At 44.8% G+C, this 25,679-nt stretch overlaps 2 protein-coding genes across 4 annotated transcripts in view; both read right to left on the reverse strand.

The window, feature by feature from the left end:
• LOC140737350 (calpain-9-like) overlaps window positions 1-19,208 on the reverse strand; it is a 90,947-nt gene extending 71,739 nt beyond the window's left edge. For 2 of the 3 annotated variants that reach the window (XR_012101114.1, XM_073063798.1), the window contains exons 1-5: window positions 18,950-19,208; window positions 11,518-11,587; window positions 6,344-6,462; window positions 3,996-4,129; window positions 1,631-1,799 (exon numbers count right to left, since the gene is read on the reverse strand). Coding sequence is in view for 1 of the 3 variants with exons in the window: in XM_073063798.1 (XP_072919899.1) it covers window positions 1,631-1,799; window positions 3,996-4,129; window positions 6,344-6,462; window positions 11,518-11,587; window positions 18,950-19,186 (729 nt within the window). In the remaining 2 variants the exon portion in view is untranslated. Of the gene's footprint in view, window positions 1-1,630; window positions 1,800-3,995; window positions 4,130-6,343; window positions 6,463-11,497; window positions 11,588-18,949 lie in introns of those variants that run through there. The other variant, XR_012101115.1, reaches the window with a different exon arrangement.
• Window positions 19,209-23,746: 4,538 nt separating this feature from the next.
• Window positions 23,747-25,679, reverse strand: part of eif3k (eukaryotic translation initiation factor 3, subunit K) — a 36,191-nt gene continuing 34,258 nt past the window's right edge. The window contains exons 7-8 of the mRNA XM_073063799.1: window positions 23,982-24,107; window positions 23,747-23,861 (exon numbers count right to left, since the gene is read on the reverse strand). Coding sequence (XP_072919900.1) covers window positions 23,830-23,861; window positions 23,982-24,107 — 158 coding nt within the window. The 3' untranslated portion in view covers window positions 23,747-23,829. The remainder of the gene's footprint in view (window positions 23,862-23,981; window positions 24,108-25,679) is intronic.

Raw genomic sequence — 25,679 nt, forward strand, 5'->3', positions numbered from 1 at the left:
CACACACACACACACACACACACACACACACACACACACACACACACACACACACACACACACACACACACACAGTGCTGGAGGAGTTCAGCAGCTCAAGGACCAGCTACGGAAAGAAGAAAGCAGCTGCCGTTTCAGGACTGAAGAAGGGTCTCAGCAGAAACTCTTTTCCATAGATGATGCCTGACCTGCTGACTTACTCCAGCATTTTGTGTGCGTTGATAAATCGGTAATGAAAAAAAGACAATAAAAATAGTGAAGTAGTGTTCATGGGTTCATGAACTGTTCAGAAATCTGACGGACGAGAGGAAGAAGCTGTTTCTGAAACGTTGAGTGTGTGTCTTCAGGCTCACGGGAAGTCAGAAGAATGAGTGGTGACCTCATTGAAACCTATTGAATGGTGAAACGCTTTGATAGAGTGGATGTGGAGAGGATGTTTCCTATAGTGGGAGAGTCTAAGACCAGGGGGCACAGTCTCAGAATAGAGAAGTATCCTTTTAGAAAGGAATTTCTTTAGCCAGAGAGTGGTGAAACTGTGGAATCCTTTGCCACAGGCAGCTGTGGAGGCCACGTCTGATGTATATTTAAGGCAGCGGTTGACAGATTCTTGATTGGCACGAAGGGATGTGAGGAGAAGGCAGGAGATCGGGGCTGAGAGGAAAAATGATGGCGAAGACTCGATGGGCCAAATGGCTTAACTCTGCTCCCATGTCTTATGGTCTTATCAACTTTGTCACTTCTTATTGGCCAAGTATTAGCACAGTACCCGTGTGATGTAATTGTTTTAATTATGTAGCCTATTCACTAGTTGTCTCTACTTCCTGAGGTGACTGAGGTCCTTTAGAGTATGCAGGCCTCTCCTTCAGATGTCCTACCAGTCTGCTGTCACCAGTACAATCTTCTAAGATGTGGTGTGCTGGGCATCAACATGGGTGATAGCAACAGGGTCAATAAACTGACTAGAAAGGCTGGCTCTGCTATAGGAGTCAAACTGGACACACTGGAGGCTGTGGTAGAACAAAGGACCCTACAGAAAATCCTGGCAATTCCAGACAATGTTTCTCACCCTCTGCACGCCACCTTGGCTGAACAGAGAAGCACTTTCAGTAATAAACTAAGATAACTGCGCTACTCCAAAGAGCGGTAAATGAGATCATTCTTACCCTCAGCCATTAGACTCTATAATGAGTCAATCTATAGCCGGGGAAGTAATGATCTGGTCCTGTTAGACTGTTTGAAGACTGTTTCTAGTTCTCTTCTAATACTTATAGCTGTGCACTTGTAATGCTGCAGTGACACTGTAATTTCCTTTGGGATCAATAAAGTGTCTATCTAGTTTATCTCCATCTAAGGAATATCTTATCTATAACAGCGACGGATTTTCAGAGGCACTGTGTTGGTTTCTTTATTCCCTCGTCCCCTCAGAGCAGAGTTTCTCAGCTCTTTATTTAGTTTGCTCAGTATTTGTATGGTTGTTGGTACTCTAAAATAAACTGGTATCTTGGAATTAACACTGTACACTATTCCTGACTCCCGGAAGGTCCCCAAGGATCTGAAAATAAACGGAGATCCAACACCACCCTCCAGATGAAAATGCGGCTATTATTTTCTGAATGTCATTTCTATTTACCGGCTTTGCACAGCAAACTATGGAGCCTTTGTCCAGGAGTTTCTTCAAGAATTTCCAAAGGTCCTTGGGCATCTCGTCAACCTGAAGGGATTCAGGGGCTCCCCCGGTTAGATCGACCATGGCTTCCAGAGGGTAACCAATGTACAGCGATTCATAGCACCCCTTCAGCCTGTGCAATGAGAGAACGGAAGGCCTTGGTTAACCACGACACTGCACAAAGCACCGACCACCTAACGTCCACTGCACTGGTCCCACCGCGATGCCAAACACTCCAGCTCCAACAAAACCAGGAGGCGGTGAATCTGTGAAATTCACTGCCACAGACGGCTGTGGAGGCCAAATCATTGGCTGTACAGTACGATGCAAAGGTCTAAGGCACATACTCAGGTGCCCAAGACTTTTCGCACAGTACGGTGGTAATTTTAATTATTGCACTGTGCTGCTGTCACAAAAATAAAAGTAAAATTCATGACATACGTGAGTGATGACAAATCTGATTCTGATACGGGTCTCTACTGTGGACTGAGAGTGGGAAGGAGGCAGAGGGAAGGGAGCAGGAAGCACCACAGAGACATTCTGTAATGATCAGTAAACCAATTGCTTGCAATTAAATGACCTTGCCTGGTTTCACACCCACACCACCACCAGCCCCCCCACAGTGCTCCACCCTCGCCATTCCCAACACCCTTTGCTCCCACTAGATTTACAAACTCGCTCTCTGCTCCACATTGACACATACAGTACTGTGCAGAGGTCTTGGGGGGGTGGGGAGGTGGTGTGTGTGTGTGTGTGTGTGTGTGTGTGTGTGTGTGTGTGTGTGTGTGTGTGTGTGTGTGTGTGTGTGTGTGTGTGTGTGTGTGTGTGTGTTTTATTTAATCTAGACACACATACACAGGTTGATAGGCTCTTAATTAGGATGTCTAAGAGAAGACAAAGCAGACACGCTAGGCTGATTGGCTTGAATCTACTCCTATGTCTAAGAGTCTTATGTCTGATACCTCAAGTTACTAAACCTCTGTACCTTTCTATCTCTGTCAACAATTCTTTTGACTAATTTGTGCTGATGCCATATTTAGCTTGTTCTGGGACATCTTTAGATGCATCAAAGGCATTTGAGGAATACAGACTGTAGGAGCTACGCATCTGTCTGCATCGTATTGTGTGTTTTGTTACGGGTTATGTTTGCTTGTCACGTGGGTTTGGGCATGGGAGAAATGAATGAGTATGTAATCACCCTTTGTGCGGAGCTGAAGTATACAGAGGAGAAGCATCTCTTCAAAGTACTCACATGGAACGGATACTCGTGGAACTTCACACGAAGATGCCTACGAGGTCGACAACGCACCAACCAAGAAGTGACCAAACGAATTACCCTTCCATACCGTTCGTGAGAAATATCTCGGAAATGCTGGCCTGACTGCTCCAAGGTCATAGAATTTCATTTGTGCACAAGCCAAAAGTAACGTTGAGGAGAGTACTTTGCAAACCAAAGAACGAACAAAGCTATTGGACGAGACCAATGTGGTCTACAAAATCCAATGTGGGGACTGCAGCAAATGTTACGTTGGCCAGACTGGGAGAAAACCATCGACAAGGATCCATGAACATCGCCCGGCTGTAAAGTGACACGACCAACTCTCCCTAGTCTCTACTCATGAAGGTCAAGAGAGGCACAAATTCAACTGGGCATCAGAGGTAGTCACGGCACAAGGGAACACATGGCATGCAAGATAATTCCTAGAAAGGTGGGTTTTCCACAAACAATTCTATAAACAAACATGTAGACCTCGATCCTATTGAGCCAGAGTGGGCAAAGTTCCAGAAGTTCAATGCATGAAGTTCGTCACACAGCCAGCCAGCAATGAGATTTCCTCCCTACCTCTCAATCGAGTTTTCAAAATGATGTCAACTCAGCTGATGGATAAGTATACAAAGGCCAAGCGTTTGGAGGACACACCACAATCAATGGCGCTCTGACGGAACGATTGCAAGTAAATTGCCAAGTTCAGAGAACAACACAACCTAATCTTCTGTGCCATTAGTTTAGCTAGTGAAGGGGAGAGGCCAGAGAATCAATACTTTATGTTGATCATTAACGTTATTTTGCTTATATTGTTAATATCACTAGTTTTGCTAATTTGGTTATGCTGATTACTCTCATTTCACAGATATAGATCACTCGTCTTTGCTGGTTTCATAATAAAGGATCGAACACTTTTTGCTTGGCTCTGATCTCAGTTATTTGGAAGCACATCATACAGTATTGAGTCCCTTGCTCAGTCTCTCAGCGGTTTTTGCAAGGAACCACTACACAAACTGTTACTGTGGGCGCTCAGTCACCGTGGAACTCTCAGCAGGTACTCACTTGGCATAGGCCTTCTCCAGGAGAGGGCTCCAGAACTCATTGTTGTTCCTGGAGTAGAGAAATGCCAGCTTGTTGTCAACGGTGGGCAATCGGTCGTCGACGATCACCTCGACCCACTGCCCATACTGCCAGAACTTGTGGAAATAAAAGGCAATATAAAACATTAGACTGTCAGCAGCAAACCAGGGCTTTCTCTTCAAACAGCTCAGCAGCACTAACCTAAATCAAAACACACGAAATACTGGAGGAACTCAACAGGTCAGGCAGCATCTACGGAGGGGAATAAACAACTGACATTTTGGGCTGAGACCCTTCATTGGGACTGGAAAGGAAGTTGGAGGTGGGTGGGAGAGGCATAAGCCAAACTTGTGTGTCTGGAATGGAACTCCAACCCACAACCTCCTGGAAAAGATAGCAACAAGAAGAGACCACTTGGCCCCTCAATCCTACCCCACAATTCAATGTGATCACAGATGATTGGCCCCAGGCCTCACCTCCTGTTCTGTCCTTCAGGCAACTGATACAAGTTTATTTTTCTAAATCATGTGATTAAGCATGTTCGGCTTTTATCTTGAAATGAGCAGTTTCAGATCTGTATTAGGCCACTTTCTGTTCAGTCAGCAAGTAGTGAGTAGGAAGGCACATTGGCTGGCAAAATGCCAGACGTTTGTTAGGATCAAGAGTAGTTTCTTTCTAAAGCCATCCTGTTGTTTTCCCAGCAGAAGCATTGCTTGTAAGTCAGTATTATATTGTTTAGAAATTAATCAGAAGGTATCAATAAGATTTTGCTGAAATAAAATGTTAATTTTGAGGTTTTTTTGGCACTCACCTAGATGCCAATGGTATACACAAGTATTTACCTGTAGTATTTACTTGTCAGAATCTTATAATATTTATCTGCAGAAAACTTAGCCAAGTCATTACTTATCTGTGTGAAAGGAACATCAGTGATTACGTTCTATTTTGTTGTTTATCAGTTTCACTATAGCCAGACGTTGGCGTAGTGGCATCAACACCGGACTCTGAGGCAAGTAGACGTGGGTTCAAATCCGGCTGGCTCCTTGCACAGTTTCCATCCGTGCTAGGTTGAGTGTCGAGCTAGCAACTCAGCCTCAAAAACACAGACAAAATGCTAAGGAAATGGCAAGATGGCTGGCTGATGCACCACAAGGTGTGGAGAGGAACAATGACCTTGTTCTCCATGCCGTGCCATTGAGTCTGCAGTAAAACCAAGTTGCTGGGAGGCCATACTCAGACTCTCGTGTTATTTTTGAATGGAGTTTGGCTGACTGTCCAGTTGATATCACAACACCTGATCGTGGGCAATACAACTCCTCTTCTCTGCCAATTCAACTCAATTCTCTGATGTTTTACAAATTTACTTTCTTCCCCTTCAAATCGAGTTTACTGTCATTTAACGATATACATGTACATCATCAAATGGGACCATGCTGCTCCAAACCAGGGTGTAATGCACAGTAGCACACACGACAACTTAGAAAGCACATAAATTAACTATTGTCAGGTACAGAATAGATTATCGGGTGAGGGCACCACCAGGGCGGGGGAGCTACACTTCATATTCCATCTGGCTAGCCTCCAACCTGATGAATATCAACTTCTCCTTCCGGTGAACCAAGTTACCCCCCCCCCCCCACATCTTCCCCTCCTCCTCAGTTCCCCACTCTGGCCTCTTGCCTCTTCTCATCTACCCATCACGTCCCCCTAGGCTACCTCCTCCTCCTCCTTCCTTTTCCCCTATGCTCCACTCTTCTCTCCTTCTCCACCCTTTGACCTTCCACCCACCTGGCTTCACCTATTACCCTCTAGCTGTCCTCCTACCTCTCCCCCCCCAACCTTTTTACTCTGCCATCCTCCCCCTTCCTTCTCACTGCTGAAGAAGGGTCTCAGCCCGAAATGTTCACAGTTATTCATTCCCATCGACGCTGCCTTACCTGCCGAGTTCCTCCAGCATTTTGTGTGTGCATGCTTCTTCTTTCTGTTATTGTTTTGACTTTTGTATTAACAAAGTACTTGTATTTGGAATGATCTGACCCTTGGGTGGCAAGTAAACAGTTCTCTTCACTGCATCTTGGTACACGTGACTAAAACAAGCCAATTACGAATTATTGGTGACTACTGTTTCTTTCTCTTTTTAAAAAAAAATTGAGACTCTTCAGCTGCATCACCCAGCGATCCCCCAAAGTTACCCCTGGCCTAACCACAGGGCAATTTACAATGACCAATGAACCTACCAACTGGTCCACCTGAAGGAAACCCACACGATGGCAGGGCAAACGCACAAACCCCTCACAGACAGCAAAAGGGCACGAACGATCAGGACATACCTTGAAGCGGAAACACCCTGAGTAACCGGTGCCGAATCCCTGGTTTGGTGGGATCACCTGTTTCATCACATCCTTGTTGAGACTGAGGCAAGCGATGACAGACAGGAACCAGCAGTCGCCTGGCAACAAGATGGTAAAGATCAGAAGATGTACAGCACTTTGCGCACACTGTTGTGTCGGGAACAAAGTCACTGGAGAGACACTGAAGCTAGTGGATACAGATGTGCTTTATTCAACATAAAGAGTGGCAGGCATGATACTGAGACACCGTTTTATACCGCAACCCAATATCACATGACACTTTACATGTTAAACATCAAAGTTAACAGCAAGACAATTCTAGAGTTACAATGTATCTACAATGCTTCCTTTGAATTACATATAGTCTTCACACCCCCACACTCCAGACACCAAAAGTGATCGTTAATCAGCATTGTCTGGTTTGCAATCAACTCCAGTCCACAGCTCCGGGAAGATTATAGTTCAGGGCCGCATTTTAGATTTTATCTACAACTCCACGTTCATGTCTGAAGATTGGTTGCTGGTGAAGTTAATACTTGCTATATACCCTCATTCCAAAATATGCCGTAACACACCGCACAGAAACACAGCAGTGACCCAAATACCTCTCGCAGCTCAGTCTCTATGGGATTCAGAAACACCTCGACCATAAAGGCAGCAGCTTTAACAAAAATAGAAACTGCGCCATCTTAAACTGAACTGAACAGTCCCGGACTGTTTCGATGCGGCTTGATGTTTTTCCACTCTTTTTTGCCATTTGGGCAATTTGTTCCTCTTGTTTTGCATGTTGGGGGTTTGATAGTTTTTATTTGAATGAGTTCCATGGTTTCTTTGTTCAGTGGTTGTCCGTGGGAAGACAAATCTCAAGGGTTATACTGCATACGTACTTCGATAATGTTGTTGAGTGGCTCGCCCAGCTGGCCTGTTAGCTTGCAGACGTCTCGTTACCCAGTGCAACTTTGAATGAAATGTTGGTGATCCATATTGTTTGTCTTTTATGTGTCCTGTGAATTGTATTATGTATGTGTGTGTGTGTGTGTGTATACTTGCCATTTCTATTGGGTACAGATTATGTAATCTGCGATTGGTTCGTTAAAATCCGATTACGTAATAATTGTTGTCCAGGCTGAGTTAGTTGACGCCATCCTCATTGATTGGCGTGTGTAATCAGGTGTGAATTGGCTCTTGGCTCTGAACTAATGACTTGACACTGATGCTACATCCACACTACACCGGATAAATCCGTAACAGAAGCTTTTTCTCTTCGTTTTACCCTCCATCCACACTAAAACGGCGTTTTCGTCCCCTGAAACCGGAGCTTTTCAGAAACGCTTTCCAGGGTGTGTAATTTTGAAAACTCTGCTTGGGCAGATCAGTGTGGATGGGGTAACCAGAGACTTTTGAAAACGATGTCAGGTGGCAGCACGCCATTTCATTGTTTTCTTGAACGCAACCTAACAATTTCAGAACAGACAGCAACGAGACTGAAGCCAGAAGAGTTAGAAATGTACTCACCAAGTACCTTGACCCATAACTTACTGAATAAATAAGTATACTCACTTTGCCCTGTTTCTGTCCTCGCTCGTATGAAAGTGGTTTACCTATTTATGCAAGTATTTCTCTGACAATAGATGTGTAACAGCCTAATGTAACATTGTATGGAAATACAAGATAACACTGATGCAGACATGTTTTATACATTTAACAAGGTGCTTTATTAATGCAACAGAATTAGTCAGTTTTTCAATGTTCGTCGTCAGCCGGGTCATATTGTCCATGAACTCCCTGTTGGTTGCCTCCATACACTTCAGTATTTGTGTTTTTTTTACTTTTAAGTCCTCCCACACGAGAGCCAACAGCTGCCCATTGTTTAAGTTTTTCTAGTCTGTAACTGAACAAACACGCACCGTCTTTCACAGTGAGGTTCGACACCAAACAGGTTGCTTGTTTTTGGTAGAAGTGTTCTGCACATGTGAAGTAGCAGGAGATTCGCTGAAATCTCCGTTTCAGTGTGGACAGAGATATTTAAAAAAAATGTATAGGGTGGACGCCTATCGTTTTTACGCGAAACCAGCGTTTTCAAAATTATCCGGTTTAGTGTGGATGTAGCCTGAGTGGGATGTAAACGTGCTTGTTGATAGAATTCTGTGTAGAGAACAAAGCCTCTAAGAATTCTTGGGTTTGTCATTGACGAGCTTGGCCTAGGATAGTGACATTGCTCCAGTTGAACTGATGTGCTTCGCTGTCACAATGTATAGATACAAGGGAAAGTTGATCATGACGGCTTTACAGGCAGTTGGTGTTCATGTACCCTTGTTGGTAGCTTCCTATCAGTCTGTCCAATAGAATGCTTGCCGCTTATATAATGCTTATACACATGGAATTTTGTATATGGTGTTCGTTCTGTGCATTGTAAGTAGGGGGTCTTTTATCCTTGATAGATATTGGTGTAGTGTGGCTGTAGGTTTGTGTGCTTCTGTGATGGCAAATGGCTGTAGAAATCTGTTGGTCATTTCTGTTATGTTCTTGATGTAGGGTAGAGTGACCAGCTTGGCTGGACGTTGTGTGCTTCTTTGATAATAAATGTAATTTGAATCTTTGAAACACTCAGCATGTCAAGCAGTATCTGTGGCAGAAGGGTTATTTCAAATCAAAGTTCCTTCATCAGAAAATATGGCTTCCTTTCACCAAACGCTGTCTGGGGTGGCAAGGTAGCGTTGCGATCAGCACATTGCTGAACAGCGCCCCATCATTTGGTCGGAGCTGGATTTCCACCGCTGCCTGTAAGGAGATTGTACATTCTCACCGTGACCAAGTGTGCTTCTCCTGGGTTACAGTTAGTAACAAACATGAGAAAGTCAGCAGATGCTGGAAATCCAGAGCAAAACACACAAAATGCTGGAGGAGCTCAGCAAGCCAGGCACCATGTGTGGAAAAGAATAAATAGTCCACTTTGCGAGCTGAGACCCTCTTCAGGACTGAGAAGGACAGGAGAAGTTGTCAGAATAAAAAGGTGGGGAGAAGGGAAGGAGCTGATAGGTGAAGCCAGGTGAGTGGGAAAGGTCAAGGGCTGGAAAAGGATAGGAGAGGAGAATGGGAAGGAGAAGGGGACCCAGGGGGAAGTAATAGGCAGATGAGAAGAAGTGAGAGGTCAAAGTGGGGAAAGCAGAGGTGGGGGGGGGGGGGGGAGTGAGAGGGAGGAATTGGTTCACCAGAAGGAGAAATCGATATTCCCTCAGGATATACCCTGAGGGTGGCCTCATCTTGGCACAAGAGGTGGCCGTGGATTGAAATGTCAGAATGGGAATGGGAATCAGATTTAAAGTGTTCCTCCAGTGATCTGTGCGTGTTGCTTACGATCGGCAAGTCGGGGGCATTCTGTATTGGCGCCAGAAGCACGGCAGCACTTGCGGGCTGCCCCGCACAATCCTCGCAGATTTGGTCAGTTGCAAACGACGCATTTCACTGTGCATTCTGAATGAAGCTAGTCTTTAATATGATGAGTCTATTTTTAACTCAGATTTCCAACAGCTTCAGTTTTTTTCCCCATATCAAGGCACCTGTTTGGGTGCCTGTCAGGGCCAATAAACTGTATTTGCTCTCAGTGGTACATTCCACAGAATTTAGAGGGTTAATGTCCAATTAGTCCGCATAGATTTTAGAAAAACTTTTGATAAAGTTCCACATGAATAACTACTCCAAAAGACTGTAGGAGCAGAGTTAGGCCATGTGGTCCATCGAGTTTGCTCTCTGCCATTCCATCATGACTGATCTATTTCCCCTCACAAACGCATTCTCCTGCCTTCTCCCTGTAAATTTTAGGTATTTAAGTACCTATCAGCCTCAAAGTACATTTGTCATCAACCATTATACAACCTTGAGCTTCATCTCCTGACAGGCAGCCACAAAATAAAGAAACCCAAAAGAAGCCATTTAAAAAAAAAAAAACAACAAACACCCAATGTGCGGACAGAAATGAAACAAATTGTGCAAACTCTAAACGCAAGCAAATAGTGTTCTGAACTGAAGACCACAAGGAAGTCCGTCCAGGAACCCATAGTTCAGTGCAGAGCTGGGTAAACGTTACAGAGCAGCGAGCTGAATCAGCCCAACCCTCACCTCGGGCCCTGACCTTTTCAATCTGTCCCGGAATCTAAATCATTGACCTAACAGTTGCTCTGATATGCTCTGGGGCCTAGAACCCGTAGCTTCGATCTAGCCTGTACTCTCCCTCTCTGCTCCAAATATACTCAATGAGTTGGCCTCCACTGCCACCTGTAGCAATGAATTACCTGCCTTTCACAGTATTCAAGGCCGGTTGAGAGTCGGGAAGCAGAGGGTAAGCGCTGATGAGGAATGTTAGCATTCCTTTCATACAAAAGCAAGGACGCAATACTGAGGCTTTGTAAGGCAGTGGTGAGGCCTTGCTTGGAGGATCACGAGTAGTTTTGGGCTCCGTATTTAAGAAATGATGCACTGACATTGGAGAGGATTCAGAGGAGGTTCACGAAAATGATTCTGGGAAGGAAAGGCTTGTCATATGAGGAGCGTTTGATGGGTCTGAGCCTTTACTCAGTGGAATTTAGAAGAATGAGGGGAGTTCTCATTGAAAGCTATCGATATTGAAAGGCCTAGATAAAGTGGACGTGAAGAGGGTGATTCTTTTGGAGGGAGAGTCTAGGACCAGAGGGCATGGCCTCAAAATAGAAGGCTGTCCATTTAGAATGGAGATGAGGAGGAATTTCTTTAGCCAGAGGGTATTGAATCTGTTGAATTAATTGCCACAAATGGCTATGGAGGCTAAACCACTGGATATATTTAAAGTGGAGGTTGTTAGGTCCCTGATTAGTCAGGGTGTCAAAGGTTACAGGGAGAAGGCAGGAAAATGGGATTGAGCGGGATAATAAATCAGCCATGATGGAACGATGGAGCAGACTAGATCGGCCAAATGGCCCAATTCTGCTGCTATGTTTTATGAGCTTAAGCTCAGAGTCAAATTCACCTTCCATTTCAGTGACTCACCTCAAAATCTTTATTTGCTATTTGGTGCAATCTTTGAATAATTTTCCTGGATGTTTATTTCCAAACTCTGTGCATACTCTCACAAGGAAATATTTCTAATGTTAACATTACCCCACATCAGCGGTTCTCACCCAAGGCTCCCTGGCAGATGTCGGCTCTGGTGGTCCCATCGACAACAAACTGAGGACTGGCACAAATTTCCTGTGGGCAGGAAGATAGGTGCATTGTGAAACTATAAAATGTTGAGACATTTGACAACTGTGCTAGTGGATTCACTTTCAAGGAACTTACAACTCATTTTCTCATGATTTATTTATTAATATTATTTATTTTTGTATTTGCACAGATTGTCCCTTCTGCACATTGTCCGTCTTCATTTGTAATTTTCACTGATTTTATTGTATTCCTTTGTGCTACTGTGAATGCCTGCAAGAAAATGAATCTCAGTGTAGTATAAGGTGACATATACAGTACTGTGCAAAAGTCTTAGGCATATATATTACAGCTAGGGTGCCTGAGACTTTTGCACAGTACGGCATTTGCCAATGTGGAGCAGAGAGTGAGTTTGTAAATCTGTAGAGATACCCAGCCCTGAGATACCAGGCAAGGTCATTTAATTCCAAACACAAGGTTTATTGATCAGTACGGAATGCCTCTCTGGTGCTTCCCACTCCCTCCCCTCTCCCTTCCCCTTTTCCTAACCATGATTCCCCTCTCCCTGACCCCTTCCGACTCTCAATTCACAATACAGACCCATTTCAGAATCACGTTTATCATCACTCACGTCATGAAATTTGTTTTTTTTTTGTGGCAGCTGTATAGTGTAAAACGTAAAATTGCTACAATATTGTGCAAATCTCTTAGGCACCCTAGCTATATATAGTATATGTGCCATAGACTTCTGCACTGTACTGTATCCCCTTCCATGTTCACATGGCTGTCTAAATGCCTCAAACCCCATTACCATACCTGCTCCCACCACAACTCTGTGCAAGAACTTTCACCTTCAACCTCTGCCCTCTGGCATTTGGCATTTCCACCACAGGAATGAGACTCAATCTATCCTATCTCTGCCTTACATAACCTTATAAGCCTATCTGATCTCTCCTCAGTCCCAAATGCTTCAGGGAAAACATTCCAATTCGTCCAACCTCTTTGTATAACCCATACCCATTAATCCAATCAGAATCCTTCCTTCCCTTATTGAAAAGGAAATGTGTGGTCTTTGCACAATCGGCCAGTGCATGTGTGAGTCTTTGCACAATCTGCCTCTTATTGCCCTAATTGCTCTTGCTTATTTATTTTTAAATTTTATTTAGAAATACAGTGTGTAATAGGCCCTTCCGGCCCAATGAGCAGCGTAGCCCAGCAACCCACCTATTTAATCCTAGCCTAATCATAGGCTGGGTGGCGGGGTGGAATTAAGTCAAATTAAATCAAGCTCAAGTTTAATTACCGTTTGACCATACATGAATGCAGCCGAACAAAACAGCGTTCCTCTGGAGCTAAGGTCCAAACGTCTGTACCAAAGGAGATGTGAAGAGTTCCTTCCCTCCACTAGCCTGCAGGTCACCCTTGGCGACAACCCCACCCGGATCAGGGTCACGTGAAGCCATGGGAGCAGGTGGTTGTATGAGCAGCCGGTGCAGATCACAAGTCCTGGTTATGTGACCACTGACACCAGGCAGACAATCTCTGAAGAGTAGTGATGATGGCTGGGGGTCACCCGTCTTGTAAAGACACTGCCCAGAAGAAGGCAATGGCAAACCACTCCTGCAGACAAATTTTGCCAAGAACAATCATGGTCATGATCGCTCATATCTTACGACAAGGCCCAAGATGGTGATGATGACATCACAGGACAATGTACAATGACCAATGAATCATCTAAGCAGCACGTCTTTGGACTGTGGGAGGAAACCCTGGCACCTGGAACCAGTGAGGGCAGGGATGGGATAATTTGGCAGGTGAATGCATAGCTGAGGAACTGGCTCAAGGGGCAGGGGTTCAGACTTCCAGATCATTGGGATCTCTTCTAGGAAGGGAAGGGTTACAATTGAAAGCGAGAGGGGGCCAATGTCCTTGTGGGCAGGTTTGCTGGAGCTGTTGGGAAGGGTTTAATCTAAATTGGCAGGGGGGCTGGGAACCTGAGAGATAGGGTTGAGGATGGGGCAGTTGGCATACGACTAGTTGCAGTGAGTAGTGAGACTGAGAGGAAGGACAAGGCAGATGATGGGGCAAAATTGCAGTCAGTGGGATAATGTGTAAGTGCAACACGAAGACAAAATCAAAAAGGGTGACAAATACAGGATTGAGGGCGTTATATCCGAATACACACAGTATACAGAATAAGGTAGATGATCTTGTGGCACAGTCAAAAGCTGTCACGTATGATGTTATGGGTATCTCTGAATTGTGGCTGAAAGAAGTTGGGAGTTTAACATCCAAGGATACAGATTGTATTATTGCCAGGCAGGTAGGCAGAGGGGTTGGATGGCTCTGCTGGTAAAAAATGAAACCAAATCCTTAGAAAGAGGTGACATGGGATCAGGAGATGTAGAATCCTTGTGAATAGATTTAAGAAACTGCAAGGGTAAAAAGGACCATGTTGGGAGTTATATCCAGGCCTCTGAACAGTAGCCAGGATGTGGGCTACAAACTACAAACACATGTCAAAAGGGCAATAGTCATGGTGGATTTCAATATGCAGGTAGTTTGGGAAAGTCATGTTGGTGCTGGATCCCAAGAGAGAGAATTTGTAGAATGCCTACTAGATGACTTTTTAGAGCAGCTTGTGGTTGAGCCCACTAGCAAAAAGGCTATTCTGGAGACTATAAGACATAGGAGCATAATTAGGCCATTTGGCCCATCGAGACTGCTCTGCCATTCAATCATGGCTGATCCTTTTTACCCCTCCTCAGCCCCTCTCCCCAACCTTCTCCCTTTGACCTTCTGGCCTTTCACGCCGTGGCCATCAAGAACCCATCAACCTCTGCCTTAAATACACCCAAACCTGGCCTCCAAAGCTACCCGTGGTAACAAATTCCACAAATTCACCACCCTCTTGCTAAAGAAATTTCTCTGCATCCCTGTTTTAAGTGGATGCCTCTCTATCCTGAGTCTGCGCCCTCTTGTCCTAGACTCCCCCACCATGGGAAACATCCTTTCCACATCTACTCTGTATAAGCCTTTCAACATTTGAAAGGTTTCAATGAGATCTCCCTCAGCCTTCTAAACTTCAGCAAGTACAGGCCAGAGCCATCAAACATTCCTCATATGATAGCCTTTTTATTCCCGGAATCATCCTTGTGAACCTCCTCTGGACCCTCTCCAATGCCAGCACATCTTTTCTTAGATAAGGGACCCAAAACTGTTCACAATACTCAAGGTGCGGCTTATAAAGCCTCAGCATCACATCTTTGCTCTTGTATCCTAGACCTCTTGAAATGAATGCTAACCTCGCATTTGCCTTCCTCACCGCTGACTCAACCTGTAAGTTAATCTTTAGGATGTTCTGCTCAAGAACTCCCAAGTCCCTTCGCATCTCGGATTTTTGGATTTTCTCCCCATTTAGAAAACCGTCTGCATGTTTATTTCTACTACTAAAGTGCATGACCATGCATTTTCCCACATTGTATTTCATTTGCCACTTTCTTGCCCATTCTCCTGTCCAAGTCCTTCTGCAGCTTTCCTGTTTTCTCAACACCAATTTTCATATCATCTGCAAACCTGGCAACAAAGCCATCTGTTCCATCATCTGAATCATTGACATAGGGCATAAAAAGAAACGGTCCCAACACCGACCAAACACCGAGGTGGGGGCATGGCCCTGCTGATCAGAGATAGTGTCACAGCTACAGAAAACGAGGAAGTCATGGAGGAATTGTCTACTGAGTCTCTGTGGGTGGAAGTTAGAAACAGGAAGGGGTCAATAATTCTACTGGGTGTTTTTTAACAGATCACCCAATAATAACAGGGACATTGAGGAGCAGATAGGGAGACAGATTCTGGCAAGGTGTAATAACAGGGTTATCGTGGTGGGAGAGTTTAATTTTCCAAATATTGATTTGCATCTCCCTACAGCAAGGGGTCTAGGTGGGGTAGAGTATGTTAAGTGTGTTCAGGAAGATTCCTGATATGATATCGCTTGTAGATAAGCCTGCAAGAGAAGAGGCTGTAATTGAACTGGTATTGGGAAATGAACCTGGTCAGGTGTCAGGTCTCTCAGTGGGAGAGCATTTTGGAGATAGTGATCACAATTCTATCTCCTTTACCTTAGCGTTGGAGAGAGATAGGAACAGACAAGTTAGGAAAGCGTTTAATTGGAGTAAGGGGAAATATGAAGCTATCAGCAGGAACTTGGAAGCATAAATTCAGACAGATGTTCTCAGGGAATTGTACGGCAGATTATGTGACGAATGTTCAGGGGATATTTGCCTGGCATTCTGCATAGGTATGTTCCAATGAGACAGGGAAAGGATAGTAGGGTACAGGATCATGGTATATAAAGGCCATTGAAAATCTAGTCAAGAAGAGAAGCTTACGAAAGGAGCTTAACAATGAAATTACGAGAGTCAGAAGGAGCCATTAGAAGGCCTTGGCGAGCAGGGTTAAGGAAAACTCAAAGGCATCCTACAAGTATGTGAAGAACAAGAGGATAAGATGTGAGAGAATAGGACTAATCAAGTGTGACAGTGGAAAAGTATGTAGAAACCAGAGAAGACAGCAGAGGTACTTAATGAGTACTTTGCTTCAGTATTCACTACGGAAAATGATATTGGCGATTGTAGGGATGACGTACAGTGGATTGAAAAGCTTGAGCATACAGATATTAAGAAAGAAGATGTGCTGGAACTTTTGGAAAGCATCAAATAGGATAAGTCACCAGGAACTGACAAGATGTACCCCAGGCTACTGTGGGAGGTGAGGGAGGAGATTGCTGAGCCTCTGGCAATGATCTTTGCATCATCAATGGGGACAGGAGAGGTTCCGGAGGATTGGAGGGTTGCAGATGTTGTTCCCTTATTCAAGAACAGGAGTAGAGATAGCCCAGGAATTTATAGACAAGTGCATCTTACTTCAGTGGTTGGTAAGTTGATTGAAGGATCCTGAGAGGCAGAATTTATGAACATTTGGAGAGGCATAATATGATTAGGAATAGTCAGCATGGCTTTGTCAAAGGCAGGCCTTACAAGCCTGATTGAATTTTTTGAGGATGTGACTAAATACGTTGATGATGGTAGAGCAGTAGATGTAGTGTAAATGGATTTTAGCAAGGCATTTGGTAAGGTACCCCATGCAAGGCTTATTGAGAAAGTAAAGAGGCATGGGATCCAAGGGGACATTGCTTTGTGGATCCAGAACTGGCTTGCTCACAGAAGGCAAAAAGTGGTTGTAGACGGGTCATATTCTGCATGGAGGTTGGTGACCAGTGGAGTGCCTCAGGGATCCATTCTAGGACCCCTTCTCTTTATGATTTTTATAAATGACCTGGATGAGGAAGTGGAGGGATGGGTTAGTAAATTTGCTGATGACGCAAAGGTTGGGGGTGTTGTGGATAGTGTGGAGGGCTGTCAGAGGTTACAGCGGGACATCGATAGGATGCAAAACTGGGCTGAGAAGTGGCAGATGGAGTTCAACCCAGATAAGTGTGAGGTGGTTCATTTTGGTAGGTCAAATATGATGGTAGAATATAGCATTAATGGTAAGACTCTTGGCAGTGTGGAGGATCAGCGGGTTCTTGGTGTCTGAGTCCATAAGACACTCAAAGCTGCTGCACTGGTTAAATCTCTGGTTAAGTAGGCATACAATGCATTGACCTTCATCGACCGTGGGATTGAGTTTAAGAGCCAAGAGGTACAGCTGTATAGGACCCTGGTCAGACCCCACTTGGAGCACTATGCTCAGTTCTGGTTGCTTCACTACAGGAAGGATGTGGAAACTATAGAAAGGGTGCAGAGGAGATTTACAAGGATGTTGCCTGGATTGGGGAGCATACCTTATGAGAATAGATTGAGTGAACTCGGCCTTTTCTCCTTGGAGTGGCGGAGGATGAGAGGTGAGCTGACAGAGGTATACAAGATGATGAGAGGCACTGATTGTGTGGATAGTCAGAGGCTTTTTCCCAGTGCTGAAATGGCTAGCACGAGAGGGTATAGTTTTAAGGTTCTTGGAAGCAGGTGCAGAGGAGATATCAGAGGTAAGTTTTTTTTTACGCAGAGAGTGGTGAGTGTGTGGAATGGGCTGCCGGTGAAGGTGGTGGAGGCGGATACGATAGGGTCTTTTAAGTGACTCCTGGATAGGTACATGGAGCTTAGAAAAATAGAGGGCTGTGGGTAACCCTAGGTAATTTCTAAGTAAGTACATGTTCGGCACAGCATTGTGGGCTGAAGGGCCTTTATTATGCTGTAAGTTTTCTGTTTCTATGTTTCACTGCAGAACACCACTAGTCACTGGTAGCCAACCAGAAAAGAATCCCTTTATCCCCACTTACTGCCTCCATGAATCAACCAATGCTCTAACCATGCCAGTGACCTTCTTGTAACACCATGGGCTCTTAACTTGGTAAGCAGCCACCTTGTCAAAAGCCTTCTGCAAATCCTGCAAATATAACATTCACTGCATACCCTTTATCTATTCTACTTGCAATCTCCTCAAAGAATACCAACAAGAGGCAGAAGAAAGGAATTGATAGAGCTGATAACAGTGGTTGGGAAGATGTTGGAGTCCATTGTGAAGGATGAGGTCTCAGGATATTTGGAGGCACTTGATAAAATAGCCAAAGTCAGCATGCCTTCCTTAAGGGAAAATCTTGCCTGACAAATCTGTTGGAATTCTTTAAGAAAATAACAAGCAGGATAGACAAAGGAGAATTAGTTGATGTTGTGTACTTGGACTTTCAGAAGGCCTTTGACAAGGTGCCACACGAGGCTGCTGAATGAGCTAAGCGCCCAGGGCATCACAAGGAAGATTCTAGCATGGATAGGCCAGTAGCTGTTTTCAGGGGTCAAAGAGTGGGAATAAAGGAAGCCTTCTCTGATTGGTGCTAGTGACTAGTGGTGTTCCACCGGGGTTAGGACTGCTTTTTACGTTAAATGTCAATCATTTCAATGATGGAATTGATAGATTTATGGCCAAGTTTTCAGATGATATGAAGATAGGTGGAGGGGCAGGTAGTGTTGACGAAGCGGGGAGGCTTTAGCGAAGTGGCAGGTGGGTAACAGTGTTGGGAAATATATGGCCATACACTTTGGTAAACGGAACCAAAGCACAGACTAGTTTCTAAATTGCCAGAAAATTCAAAATCTGAGGAGCAAAGGGACTTGGAAGTCCTTGTGCAGGATTCCCTGAAGGTTAACTTGGAGGTTGAACTGATGGTGAGGAAGGCAAATGCAATGTTAGCATTCATTTATCTGTACAGTGCGTTCAAAGCACCCACCCTCCCTGTGTAAAAAAAAATCTTATCTCTGAGATCTCCCCCATACTTCCCTCCAATCACATTAAAATTATGGCCCCCGACGATATCCCCCATGGACAAGCCCCCCAGCCTGTCCCAGTCTTTACCTGAGGTCGCTTCCAGCTTGACACAGCGACGTTGAAGCGAGAAGTTCGTCCCGGGCCGTGCAGGGACGAGTTGTCGGCGGGGAAGTGCGGGTCCTCGAAGAGCCCGGCTCCGGGACGAGGCTGGGGAAGTTTAGGGGCCGCGGGGTTGTGCTGGCAGTTTGCATTCCTCAGCAGCACCGAGCTGTTGTCGTAGAAGCCCGGTCTCCGATCGCCACCGCTCCAGGGCACCGGGTACATGGTGTATATAACACCGCTGCCTTCTCTATACAGGAAGAGGGAAGTGAGCGAATCCAGCCCCGGAGGTCCAACGTCATGGAGCGGGTGGGGCAACCTCGTCCCAAACCAGAACGAGCGAACATTCCTGGCCAAAATTTTAGATCGGAGAATGCTGGTCAGTCGGCCCATCGCCCCTGTGTTACCCCTTTAAGGAAAAATATCCAGTTGCTCCCAGTTTCTGCTCATGTTATTATTTCTTTTACAACGGCGCACCCATTTTTTGAAAAAAAAGTTACAACAGAAATTGTTTTAAAAAGTCAATATATTCCAATAATTCTCCAAAAGGACGGTCGGTTTCGGCACAGTAGCGTAGTGTTCAGCACAACGCTTTACAGTTTACAGGCGACACCGATCCAATTCCTGCCGCTATTCGAACGTTTCCTCCCGAGAGCGCGTTGGTTCCGTCCCGCTGTACGAAGGCGTACCGGTTGGCAGGTTAAATGGTCATTGTAAATTGTCCCGTGATTAGGCCAGGATTAAATCGGTGGGTCGCTGGGCACCCAAGGGCAGGAAGAACCTATTCCGCGCTGTATCTCAATAAACAGAGGGTCCGCAAGCTTGTCTTAGGGTTTGGAGGCTTGTGTGCCTCAATGACCCGGAGAGCTATGCTGGCTGGAGTAGGGTCACCCAGCCAAACAGGTCAAAGGGTAAAAGAGTGGTCAGCTGTCTTCCAGGTTCGGGGGATTCAGCTCTGGGCCAACAACCCTGACTGGTCAAAAAATTGTTACGGAAACAGCAATGGGAAAAATCCTTCTACATCTGAGTGTGACGGTATGAACAGACAGGAGGAACCTTCATTGCTCCCCTAAACGCCAGCCGGGTATCGGGGCAGTAAGTACCTTCCAATAGTGATAATAGTTACTCCATTTCTCGCATTATCTTCCCCTCCAGTCTGTCTGTGTTCAGTGTTTGTAAATTAACACCGGACTCACCACTCCCCGCGCCCAGAAAAATATACAACTCTCTGTAGTGAAACTTTTCAGGTGTTGTTATTCATTAGAGCAGTAGATTCGTTTCAATGTTCATCACATCTACATCAAAACGTGCGGCCTGGGGTGTTTCGATATCTGCAGGTGTGCCTTCGGGGTGGGGCCCTGTGGACGACCCGGTTCCCCGCTGATGCCACCGACCGAAGCGTCGCGGAAGACGGAAACATCGGGACTGCTGCTATCGGAAGGCCCCTGCACTCGAGCCTGCCGGTCCTCGCGTCGGGGGACACCGAAACGGCGAGCTGCCGGTCTCCCGCTCTCGTTTGTGGCGGGAACAATATACAGTATATAAGAGAGAAGTGCTGGGTTATGGACCCAGTTCAAGGTCTCTGGGGCTTTGCTATTGCATGTCTAGTGTGGGGGTGGGTTGATGCCTTTGCTGCTGTTTGTGGGAGGGAGAGGGGGACTGTGGACTTCCGACGTTACCTGTCATTAATTCTCAGGGTTTTTCTTCCTCATTTGTGGACGTCTGTGAAGAGTAAGAGTTGCAGGGTGCATACAATATGGTCTGATCTGATATTAAATGGAACTGTTGAAATGGGTCGTTTGTGTCAGATGGGCAAGGTTTGTGCTGGGGCAGCCGATGCTTCTGGTGCCAACTTGCCAACCCTACCATACACCTTCGGAATGTGGGAGGAAACTGGAGCATCAGGAAGAAGCCCACACGGGCACATGGAATACATAGAACAGTACAGCACAGAACAGACTCTCTGACCCACAATATTGTGCTGAGCCAGGTAAAAAGTAAGTTTAAAAATTTCCTACCTACACAATATCCATATCCTTCCATCTTCCTCATATTAATGTGCCGATCGAAACGTCTCTTAAAAGTCTCTAATGTATTTGCCTCTACTGCCACACCAGGTAGTGTATTCCAGGCATCCACCACTCTCAGAGTAAAAACAAAACTTACCCCCCACATCCCCTTTAAAACTACCCACTCTCACCATCAATACATGCCCTCTGTATCAGTTATCTCTGTCAACAGTGGCAGGAATTGAACAACTATCTTAGATCGTTGCTGTTGTAATAGCTTTACACTACGTTATAGTGATACTCCAAATATTAAGTTAAATCAGTGGTTCTGAACCTTTCTTATGCCATTAAATGAGGGGTCTGTGGACCCCAGGTTGGGAACCCCTGAGATAAATGATTCTTTTCCCCTAGGTCTCCACTGGAGCTATAAATACAGTAACATTGAACACATTTTTCTGAAAGCGTTGCTTCCTCAGATATTTTTGTTGTTTATGATTGACCAACTTGAAGCTGAATGAAAATATACTTTCAGACTATTTGTATCACATAGGAATTTGGAGAAACAAGAAACTTAACTTCTATTAGATGTGTTTAATTGCATAATGGTGCTAATGCTTTGCAATAGTTCAACTGAGCTAAAAATATTTTGTTGATGACTTTCATTTGTACTCTGTGTCTGAGGCTTCTCACTTAAGTGTCCAACAATAATCAGCCAGCATTGATGGATTCCAGTTGCCCCGATACCGTTTCTCCATGACCGCAATGTCCCGGTGAAACCTTTCACCGTGCTCTTCACTGACAGCGCTAAAGTTTGCTGGTAAGAAGTCCAAATAGGAATGCAGAAAATGAATCTTCAGTGATATGTTGCACTTTATAGTTTTGTACGCTTGAAGCATGTCATTAACCAGCCGAATATAGTTTGGTGCTCTGTAGTTGCCAAGAAAATATTCAACGTCCTTGAATACCTTCCTTGCGATTTTCTCTGGTCCCTCTAGAAGTTCTTCGAATTGCCTGTCGTTGATGGCGTGTTTGATCTGTGGACCAACAAAATGCCTTACTTGGTCCTAGCATCAACTATTCTGACTTGATTTATGAATTGAAATAACAAAGTAGGCATTTTTTTTTAAATGGTGCATGGGATAGGGAAATTTCATGGTGATTTTCATGATCAATAGCCCAAAATCAATAAGATGCTCCCAAAAGTATTCAGGAAACAAAATCTTTGTTGTCCAGTGTAATCCCTTTTGCTGTTAATCTGCAGGCAATTAACATTGATTGGACAGTTGTAGTTGGTGAGCAAACTATTTGCTATGATTCCTCCCCCTCCCCCCCCCCCCCCCCAAGCAAACACTACTTGTTCTGATATAATTGAGACTAGACAATAGTTGGTTTCTTCTGCTGTTAAAACAATTTTTACTGAACCTGTAATTAATATCTACTGGAAGTCATAAAATTAATTCCCATAATGTGGTTGTCATTGACGAAGCTGGCAATTCACCTTGAGCATGCAGACATCAGGCAGCTTCCTCAATTGAATACAACTGCTCCCGGTGCTGTTGTGAAGAGTTCCAGCACTGAGATTTATACAGTGAAATGCACTGTTTGTTAACAACCAACACAATGTAAGAATATGCTGGGGGCAGGCTACAAGTGTCTCTACACATTCTGGTACCGACATAGCATGCCCACCATGTTGAGCAGAACACACACAACAGCAGAACAAGCCCTGTTCCTCCTCATCCCGTGAATGAATGCTGTGAGCTCAGTTAGTTAAGCCCATCACCCCAACTGGGGTATATGCTGCCCGCAGCAGCTCACCCGATTCCTCTGCACCAGGCCTGTCTTTAATGGTCTCTTAAATGTCTACCAACTAGTGGAGACCCAAGTACATGCAGATCTGGACAGTCCTCAGGTGTAGCCCATTTTCAAAGATGTTATCGCGAGGAGAGGAAGTGACTTTGGAGCTTCTGTTGTTGTTTCTGTAGCTCTGGGTTTTTACGGGATGGGGTTGCTAGCCCCATGCACAACCCTCCTCTTTTAGCAGCCAGACTCAAGACCCCCCCATGGCAGAGTTGCCCAGTTAAGCATTGAGCTACTAGTGACCACCATAACCTTCCTTCCACCGCCCCCCCCCCCCCCCAACCAAGTAATGTGTTTGAAGGTTAGAGGAGATGGTTAAAATTGGCAAGGAATTTAACAGGCCAGGCAGCATCTACGAGAAAGAGCAAAATTGATGATCTGGCCTGAGACCCTTCAGCAGGAGAAAAAGATGAATGAGATACAGGGCTGGAGAAGGGGGAATCTGATAGGAGAGGAGAGAGGCAATGGAAGAAAGTAAAAGTGGGAGGAACACCGGAGGGAGGTGATGGGCAGGCAAAGTGAGAGGGGAATGGGGGGGCATTACTGGAAGCTCAAGAAATCGATGTTCATGCCATCAGGTTGGAGGCTAACCTGGCGGAATACAATACTCTGACCTGAGTGTGGCCTCATCACAACAGTACAGGAGGCTAAGGATGGACATGTCTGAATGGGAAGTGAAATTAAAATGGGTGATTTTTCTCTTGTTTGTACTTGGATTTCCAGCATCTGCAGATTTTCTCTTTGTGGTTATTATCTTTTTTGTGTGAGGGGCAGGGGAGTGGGAGAGAGATGCAAGAGGCTAGAAATAGTGTTTGAAGAACAAATCAATAAACACAGCAAGTCATTCAGGAGACACGACGGAATATTCCATACCACTGGACACCTTCAGCTGACAATTCATTCCAACCAGACAATGTAAGTGATTTCAACTTTATTGTCAATAATGTATTATAGAAAGCATTATTTGGTCTGAAAACGAAACTGAGACACTTCAGGGTTTCACTGTGATGAAGCCATGATACTTGCCACACCTGGAAAGCAAAGAATTGCACACATCAACATCATCATGTTTAGAAATTAGAACTTGAAAAAAAATACATGCACCTTTAAAAGACTATGGGCCACTTTCATGTGGGCCACATTTTACTCACTGTCAAAATCTATCTTCTCCACAATATTCTTAGGTTTGATACTTTCTTCTTGGTTGCAAATGAAGATTTTATCAGGTTCTGACTCTGTCCACCCATACTTGCTCATCCAAGCTTGCAACTGGGAATCTGAAGAAGATATTCGGAGAGGTTATGAAGCTTGTAAATGGATCACTGATTATTCATGATGAAATCTGGAGCTCTTTCCAATCCACACTAAAAGTTCAAAGCCAATTTTATAATCAAAGTACATATGTCACTATATTTAACCATGAGACTAATTTCCTTGTGGGCGTACTCAGCAATCTAGAAAAGGATCAATGAAAGAGCAACCAAAGTGCAGAAGACAACAAACTGCAAATATAAATAAATAATCAGAACATGAGATAGAGTCCTTAAAGTGAGACCACTGGTTGTGGGAACATTTCAATGATGGGGCAAGTGCGTGAAGATATTCCCTTTTGTTTAAGAGCCTGATCGTTAAAAGGCTGTAACTGTTCTTGAACCTGGTAATGTGAGTCCTGAGACTCTTGTACCAGCTTGCTGATGAGAGCCTAACCTGGGTGGTGGTCTCTGATGATGGATGCTACTTTCCTACGACAACAGCACTTTATGTAGATATGCTCGATAGTTCGGAGGATTTTACCCGTGATGTGTTGGGCCAAATCCACTACCTTTTGAAGGATTTTCCATTCAAAGACAGTTTCTATATCAGGCTGTGATGCAGCCAGTCAATATGCTGTCCATGACACATCTATAGAGGTTTGTCGAAGTTTTAGATGTCATGCTGAATCTCCAGACTTCTAAGGAGGTAGAGGCACTGCCGTGCTTTCTTTGCAATTGCAATGTTGTACTGGGTCCAGGACAGGTTCTCTGAAATAGTATCACTCAGGAACTTGAAGTGGTGACCCTCTGCATCTCTGACCCTCTCCTGAAATGTACAGCAATGCTGTACTAATGATGTAGATTCATTCCCCATTGACACAGCCGTGACCCAAAGGAGAGGGGCTCAAGGTCCCCAGCAAAGGGCTTTAATGGTCTCTTAAACGTCTACCAACTAGTGGAGACCCAAGTACAAACAGCTCTTGACATCCTGAACATGAGATTCTGCAAATCCATAGTAACACAAAGTGCTGGAGAAGTCAGTAGGTCAGCCAGCATCCATGGAGAGGAGTCCTGATGAAGGGTCTCGGCCCAAAACATCGACTGCTTAATGTGTTAAGTGAGATCTTGGTATCGGTTATTAAAAAGGCACCAGAAGACCTTGTGGTATATAACTGCACGATGGCGGATCAGCATTACGAAGTCCAGGAGTTAATGGCATTATCTGCGTTGAGTTCAGGTTGGGTTGTGGATAAGCTCTGCCTGAAGAGCTTGGCAAAAGGAAAACTACCCTCGCTCCAAACTGCTACATCGATCAGGGAGTCCGTACTCTGAAAGTTCAAGTGCTTAAGTGACTTGATAGAGGTATACATGATGATAAGAATAGGACGAGCCAGAGCCTTTTTCCTGGGGGGGGGAAATGGCTAACACAAAGAGGCATAATTTTAAGGTGCTTGGAGAAAAGTGGGGGGGGGGATATTAGCAGTAGGTTTTTAAAGAGTGGTTGGTGGGTGTATGGAATGTGCTGCCAGAGGTGGTGGTAGAGGCAGATAAAACATTAAGGACATTTAAGAGACTCCAAGACAGACACATGGATGA

The sequence above is a fragment of the Hemitrygon akajei genome, chromosome 12 (assembly GCF_048418815.1).
Source record: "Hemitrygon akajei chromosome 12, sHemAka1.3, whole genome shotgun sequence".
In the NCBI taxonomy this organism is placed as follows: Eukaryota; Metazoa; Chordata; class Chondrichthyes; order Myliobatiformes; family Dasyatidae; genus Hemitrygon; species Hemitrygon akajei.